This window comes from Andrographis paniculata, unplaced genomic scaffold (assembly GCF_009805555.1).
Source record: "Andrographis paniculata isolate CXL003 unplaced genomic scaffold, ASM980555v1 Contig32END, whole genome shotgun sequence".
Classification (NCBI taxonomy): Eukaryota; Viridiplantae; Streptophyta; class Magnoliopsida; order Lamiales; family Acanthaceae; genus Andrographis; species Andrographis paniculata.
The window spans coordinates 2659905-2668066 of record NW_026137565.1 but is presented as its reverse complement, the minus strand read 5'-3'; the positions used below and the strand labels follow the sequence as shown (position 1 = coordinate 2668066).

General features: G+C 26.4%; 1 protein-coding gene across 1 annotated transcript; it reads right to left on the bottom strand.

Moving 5' to 3' along the window:
* Positions 1 to 4182: 4182 nt before the first annotated feature.
* On the bottom strand, positions 4183 to 6382 carry LOC127247359 (homeobox-leucine zipper protein HDG2-like). The gene is made up of 5 exons (XM_051269192.1): positions 6314 to 6382; positions 5373 to 5520; positions 5020 to 5137; positions 4376 to 4564; positions 4183 to 4284 (listed from the first exon to the last, which is right to left on the bottom strand). Exons 2-5 carry the CDS (start codon positions 5513 to 5515, stop codon positions 4183 to 4185), a joined length of 552 nt encoding a protein of 183 aa, XP_051125149.1. The 5' UTR covers positions 5516 to 5520; positions 6314 to 6382.
* Between the last annotated feature and the right edge of the window lie 1780 nt (positions 6383 to 8162).

Sequence of the window (8162 nt, the reverse complement as noted above, 5' to 3'; positions counted from 1 at the left end):
GAAACCTAAAGTTCATAAACATAAAAATATTATAAATTTTATAAAAATATTAAATGGTTATTATATAGTATTATTTATAAATTGACATACCAAATCTTTAATAATGTATAGATACTTGAAACCCTAATTCTTCAATCATAATAGTAATTAAAATATTAATTAATAAAATATAGAAATAATATAATATACTATATTAAATAATTATTATATATTTATCTTTATTAGTTGAAATACCAACCATCTTATATTTATGGTTACCAATTTATATTCTACTGTTCTACAATCATAATAACTATATAAAATAAAATAATTAAACATAAAAAATTATAAAAATATATTAAATAATATACTATTTATTTTTATTTCTTATCAAAATTGGGAGAATACGAATAATAGTTGGAAAATAGTGTCAAAAGATATAAAGAGAAAATTTCAAATATATAATACTCCCTCCCATCTTCTATTTTCGTTCGTTCCCAAAACACGGTTACTTTTATATTACATCATACTAATAGGGGTATTTTTGTCTTTTTTTTTTATTACAATCCAATATAATACTAATATTAAAAAATTTATGTGCAAAAAGTAAATATAACCCTTTCAATGAGATGGAGGGAGTAGATAAAATTAAAATTTTTGAGAATGATGCAAAATAATTAATGATTTTTTTTCATCACTATTGTAAAATGAATACTATGCTTAGACTTTGATATCTAAATAATAGCATACTATTCATAAATATAATCATTATAATTGGAGGAAAAATATAATTCACTTTGTTGAGATTTTCATGTAATTTCATGAAATTGTTATTTGAATTGTGGAGATTTGAAAATTAATTGGGTCTCAAATTTCTTTTATTATATTTGTTATTTTTAAATATATAAAATTTATTTTTTTAAATAATTTTTAAAAAAATTATCATATATCGGACATAATATATTGAAAAATAAAATATAAATATTTTAATAAAAGATTTGCATAAAAAAGTAACTAAAACCAAATTTAGAAAAAAAAAGAAAAAAAACTCTATATATATAATTAAGAATGTGCGTGGCACGCACGACGTACGCACGCATATAGAAAGTAAATTACTACTTAAATTATTTTTTTCCAAATATATAACCAAAATTGGTAAGATAATAATATTTGCCATCAAAATTAAATTATTTATTTTTAAATTATTGATATTAAGAATGTGCGTGGCGGCACGCACGACGTACGCACGCATATAGAAAGTAAATTACTACTTAATTTATTTTTTTTCCAAATATATAACCAAAATTGGTAAGATAATAATATTTGCCATCAAAATTAAATATTATGATTTCAAAAAATTTCAAAGGTACCTATTTTCTTTTCTTTTTTTTTTAAATATTACAAATTCTAATAATATATTTTTGACTCTTCTAAAAAGTGATTTATTTATTTACAAAATTTAATCCAATTTTATTTCTTTTACATAGGTCATCCATCTCTATCTCCCCTTCGTCAGCTCCACCCCGTAAAGTGTTTCGTTGGAAAAATATTTGAGAATTAAAAATAAAAAAAATTGCAAGCAATTATGAAAAGAAATAAATAATTAGACAAGGTTTGCATATATTTTTTGAAATAAAAAAGATGTATTTTATTTATATAATTCAAATTAAAAATATTTATTTTCTTTTAAATGATGAAATTTCTTTATGAGATTTCTAAATTTTAAAAAGTCAATAAGCCCAGAACTAACAAACAAGAGTTATATTACGCCTCAAATAGACCGTCCATTTTATCCTTATGCAATATAGTATCGATCTAACGATGAAAGTGAATGTTAGAGTGATGAAGCAAGTGGTAGCGGGAAATATTATCACTAAGAAATGATGATGCTATTCCGTCTATTTTATATTTTAAATAATTTATACTCTATCTGTTCGTCTCTAATGGTCACATTTATTTTTTGCATTATTATACTTAATATTAAAAATATTCTTATGTTTGTATGATTTTTTTTGTACAAAGGTCTTCTATTAGTATTATAAGACACTAATGAAAATATTGTTGCAATTTTTTTTTTAATTTGTACTAAATTTTGATATAATAATTCGAATTCAAAGATCAACACGCAAAAGTAAATGAGATCCTTAAAATTTGACAGATATAGTACTATTTTAGATACTTTAATTAATGTACTTTGGCCTGATCGAAATTAATTTGAATATATTATTTTTTTTATTTTATCATTTTAAAAATATTTGTAAATAATTTAAATTTTAATAATATGAATATATAAATTTGTATTATATTTTTATTAAGATTTTCTATAGTATTCTTCTAAATATTGTTTATTATATTTTATTTAATAAATAACTATATAAAAAAAATCATTTATATTATAACTTTGAGTGTAAGAGCCCCCAATACATATGGGCTTCGGGTGAGGGTCGCTCTCGCCCTTATCTCAAGCCGGCTTTGGCCTTGTTTTTGTCATCACTGTCAACATTGCTTGCCACATACCACAATAAGAACTTTGCTGAGATGGGATTCTTGCCATTACTCTGTAAAACCAGGGCCGGCCCTGGCCCAGGCGCGAGAGGCGTCCGCCCAGGGCCCACGGTAAACAAAGGGTCCGTTACATATTTATGTTATATATGTATAATTTTTATATATAATATTTATTTGATATATATGAATAGAAAATGTTGTAGTTTGGTGGTAGAAATAAATTTTTATACTATTTTTCATCCAAAAATCCAAAAATATTTTTTTTATTTAATTATTTATATTTTATTATAAATAAAAATATATTATTTATATATATTTAGAGGCTTTTTTTTTTCGTCCCGGGCCCTTCGAAAGTCAGGACCAGCCACGTGTAAAACCATATTTCTTGGTCGCCCATAACTATTTGCTCGTGTTTATTTACCTTCCAACTCCCACTCTCGGGTCTATTCGCAACCTCTCCAACTTGAGGTATTAATTTGCGCTCGTCTACTCACACTTAGTCATCCTAGCTAGTAGTCATGTTAACATCGTGGAGTGTCATTTTTCGTGTCTCCGCTACCTCAGCAACAACGGCAAATTGTTGTCCTTACTAGCTTATTGAATTTAGAACTCCCTAGCTTAATAAAATATCAAGGAGTATTGTGTAATTTGAAAACTTTTTTACGAAGGGAAACTATCTTGGCTCTCGGAAATGAATGGTAGTGTATTCTCTCTTTATGTAATTATGTTGAGGAGCTAGTAGTGGGGCTGAAGGGTGTTTGACCCCCTAATTATTTGAATTTTGTATTTTTATTATGCAGTATTTGTATAATTTTTAAAATTTAAATAATTGGTCACCCTTATAAATTTAATAAAAATATTATTATTTATGTTTAACTCAAATACTTATAAAAATTGGTTCAAATACTCCAAATATTTAAAAATGTTCGAAAAAATTAGATAAAACAAACTAAAAATTTATTTGTAATTTTTTAAAAAATGTCATTATATTATATAATTTTAAAATTATTATATACAATTTATATTAAAAAAAAAATTGGGCCCCACCAAAAAATTTTTTTGGATCCGCCATTGATTATGTTACTATTAAGTTACAATGTGCTTCTAGATTCAGTTAAAATGTAGTTTGATGTTGGCTACATTATGTGACACTTAAGTTCTTGATAATTTATACTTTATTATAACCAATATTAATGGATGCTTTCAGTTTAGATTGTTTTTTTGGTCATTTTCGTTGGTGTGTTTGTTTGGAGGTTTGGATTTTTTTTTTTTGCAATTTGAACAGTAAAAATTAATTTTAAATTTGAATAATTAAATGATTTGATATAAATAGATGTTAATATGATAATGTGAATGTAAAATTGATTTTTTATAGAATATAGAACATAAAAAATATATATATATATGTTTAATATAATGTTTTCAGGGAAAATATTTTGATGAATAATAGAAATATAAGGAAATTTGATAGTAATTAAAAAAACACACAATATTTTAAATGAAAAATAAGTGCAACAATGATGTTGATTAGGGTGAAAGTTTGCCTAAAAATAGTGCGAGAAAGTTGAAAACATAATTAAATAGAGCAGTCAAACAGAGCTGAATTCATAAGAACGCAAAAGAAAAACCAAATCCGGAACAAAAGCAAATGAACATTCAATCTTCTTCATCCTTCTTCATCCTTCTTTCTTGGAACCTTCATTTGTTGAATTTGCTAGGGAGGCGGGCAGATGAACTTGCAGCAACATTCGGCACGGGCTTTCCAACATATTTCGCAATGACTTCGGCCATTTGCTCGAGCTACGCACATAAAGAAGGTATTACAATGATAAATGTGAAAAAAAATTCCGAAAATGCAAAATAAAATTGTACTCTTAATCTGTATATGTACCTCCCTTTTCAGCCGATCATTCTCGAGGATTAAATTGCGGGCTTCCGGAGTTGCATTGGCCAGCCTCTTCTTCATCCTACAAGCATTGCAGCAAGGGTTCTCAAGAACCTCTTTGTAGTTCAGCAGTTGATGCTGAAGCATGTTGTTTTCGGCATGCAGACGGGCATTCTCCTCACGCTCTTGATGAATCTACGAAATGATTATATTCACACAATATCAAAGTGAAGAAGAAGAGTAATATATTAAACCCCGAAAACACTAGTATTCATATATGCATTTGTTTACAATCATAAGGAAAATGTTTATATGAAAAATAAGATCATAAAAAATTATGAAATACTCCCTCCCTCCGGGCTCAAGCTACATTACACGGGCTCGGGAACTAAGACTAATATTATTTTAATGTAAAAATTGGATATGTAAAAATTAAAATAAAAGTGAAAATTAATAAATAATAATAATAATAATAATAATAATAATAATAAAGTTAGTAGAAAAAGTAATGACAAATTGATTATTATTATTTGTTAAAATATGGATAATAAAATTGTCGGTAGATAAAATTTTACTATAAATACATTTAGACATAAATTTTGGAGACAATAAAAAAAATTATCCGGGTCGAAGGGAGTATATTTTGTTACCTTTGTTTGGGTGAGCTTGTTTTGGAACCAGAACTTCACTTGCGATGATTCCATTCCTAAGTTTTGGCCAAGTTCGGCCCGTTGCTTTTTGGACGGGCGTGGACACTCTGCAAAAAATCTACAATATATAAAGATATAAAGTTAGCAAACTAAACAAAAGGAGTAATTTTCAAAAATAAGAGTAATTAGTACATTTGATGAAATATGTCAACAAGTTAAAGCACGTAAATTGCAACTTTTGACCTTTTAAATAGGATTTGTATTTTATTTATTTATATCCTGTCAAAAAATTTTAATCACTATATTTATATATCATAACTTTTACATATATAAAGTTGTGAAAAGAAAATTACTCCTCAAGTTCTTTGGTTTGTTCGGGGGTGCACCGGTGGTACTGCTTGCGCTGCAGTTCTCGCTCTTCAGTTAGCGCCATCTGCAATTCTTCGCGTTCTTCGGCAGCAGTTGAGTTCAAATCAATCAATTCTCTTTGGCTCATGATTTCTATACAAAGAGATTTGTCATTTCACTGAATAAATTCATATGATTATCAAGTAAATCTTGTATAAATCTTCTTATGAATGGCACGACACTTGAACGTATATCGCACATTAGAAGAAATGAAATAATTAATTAGATGATGTGTTGGGAAAAGGTAATACATCAATTATGTCATCTACATGTTTTTTTGGCTATAACAAAGATCATTAAATTCCTACAATATATAGAACAGATACATCAAACTTTGTTTTTGTTTTTTTTTAATCTTTCTTTTTTCTTTTGTTTTTTTATTTATTGCCGCTAGTTACTATCTTAGAACTACCCTCATCCAAACACGTTTAACTTCAAAGTTCTAATAAGATCCAATGGTTTGGCTACTATAGATTGTACATCAGCTTTTGAAAACCCGAGTTTCAGAGACACAATCTCAACAAATATTTGCAACAAATGCCACAAAGTAATAAACCCTACCAAAAAAATTATGAGTAATCAACACAAAGGACCATTTAATATTTCTCCCCTTTTAATTCAACTTTGTATACCATTAAGAACATTGGGTGTGTTTCTTTTCGGTCTAGATTGAGTTTAGAAGTTTGGTTTTTTTATTTAAATAATTTTTTATGCGAAATTTTATGAGAAAAATAAATACTTTTTCCAGGAACGTAAAATTCTAAAAATAAAGAACCGAGTAAAAACTCAAAAGAAACACATCCATTACATCGTGACAATGAGATTGAAATCAAACCATCATAAGATTAATTGGCAAACAAAGATTTAACTAAAACAAAATACTTACCTGAGATGGTCTTGCGAATACTTCTATTTAGATCTACGAAACGTCGATCTGCAATGTTAGAAACAAGGAGGAACTAAGCTCGATTCGCGATTCCTGAGACTTCCACTAAAATGATAGATTTAAGGCGAAATAAATTACCAAAAACTTAACGAAGAAGCGTCAAAAAGTGTTGCGCTTTACTTTTCGATGTAAAAGAATAAACTCAAAAGATGGGTATGGATTAGAACGAAGAAAAGAAAAGGGTAAATAAAATCTGGGTCGATAGTTTATGGACGCTTTCGGAAACCTACTCTCTATTAAAATGGGATGAAGTGATTGTGTCGATTGTTACGGCTTTTTATAGGGGTTTTGGTAGCGAATCTCGGCGTACACACTGTGCTGAAACATGTGAGGGTGCTTCCTACTCAAATTTAATTACGGTGACAGATTAGATATGAATAAAAATGTGACGATAATATAATTACAGCGTTGGAAGGTATGCTTTTCCATGTGAAAAATTTTGAAAAATTTTGCAGCAATCTACACGTTCTTCAAATGTGATTTTTTTTTGTTTACATACAAAAGATTACTAATAATAATAAAATTTTAAAAATAAAAATGATAAGGTAAATTGTATAATAATCCCATCTTTTTTTTTTCTTTTTTTTTATTCTACATTTGAGTTTTTTTTTCCTATGTTGCTCTTACTTTTTGTTTTTTAATTTTTTGAAAAAAAAAACTTATATTTAAAGAGAAAAAAAATATCTATAGATAAAAAAATTTCAAAACATTTAGGGTATCCCAAATTAGAAATAAATTTATTTAGTAAATAGCATAATAATATATATCATAAAATATAAAATATAAATAATTAGCCACCTAATTAAATTCTTAACTAAATTGTATATAATTTTTAACATAAAAGAATTTACGGCTAAAAATTTATGTAAGTCATTTTTCATTATTATAGCTACCCTAAAAAATATTAAATATCTAACTACCTAAATTCGAATTGAAATTGGGATAATATTCATTAATGAATAATGATTTATGGGTATTTGGTTTTATATTTTTTTTTTCCTTTTTTTTCCTAATGAGTGTACTAATTTTATAAATTGATTTATATGCCCATTTATTTGTATTTTCATGCTATTAATACTTCCCTAATAAAAATATACTAATTATTATTGTATTTAAGAAATAGCTATTTTCAGTAATGACATTTAAATAAATAAATGTGGAACGTTACCTATAAATAATTATCAAATCCCGAAAGAAGAGTGGAGATTAGCTTGATCCAATGGTTTTGATATGTTTTGAATTTAGAATATTCATGATTTATATATAATGTTTGTAAATAGTATTGAAATTGGGATAATATTCATTAATGAATAATGATTTATGGGTATTTGGTTTTATATTTTTTTTTCATTTTTCTAACGAGTGTACTAATTTTATAAATTGATTTATATGCCCATTTATTTGTATTTTCATGCTATTAATACTTCCCTAATAAATATATACTAATTATTATTTTATTTAAGAAATAGTTGTTTTCAGTAATTTATTAATGAATCCGAATTGTTAAGACGTTTATAGGTAATGTTAACATTACCTATAAATAATTATCATCATTCCGAAAGAAAGGTGGAGATTAATTTGATCCAATGGTTTTGATATATTTTGAATTTTGAATATTCATAATTTATATATAATGTTTGTAAATAGTATTGAAAATAGTATTTTTATTTGTTTATTTATTTTTGTTATAAAATGGAAACTCAATAGTCGGCATTATAATGAGTAAGATTTTGAATGGAGCACAATAATCTGCATACAACAACGGTCAAGCCAAGCTAGGCAAACTACA

Bases quoted from the DNA above. Each gene is read 5' to 3' on its own strand.
- LOC127247359 (XM_051269192.1), bottom strand. From the start codon at position 5,515: ATGAGCCAAAGAGAATTGATTGATTTGAACTCAACTGCTGCCGAAGAA. The intron at 5,138-5,372 runs GTAATTTTCTTT...TATATATTGTAG, and splicing joins CAAACCAAAGAACTTGAGGA to ATTTTTTGCAGAGTGTCCAC. The intron at 4,285-4,375 runs GTACATATACAG...TTATGTGCGTAG, and splicing joins ATGATCGGCTGAAAAGGGAG to CTCGAGCAAATGGCCGAAGT.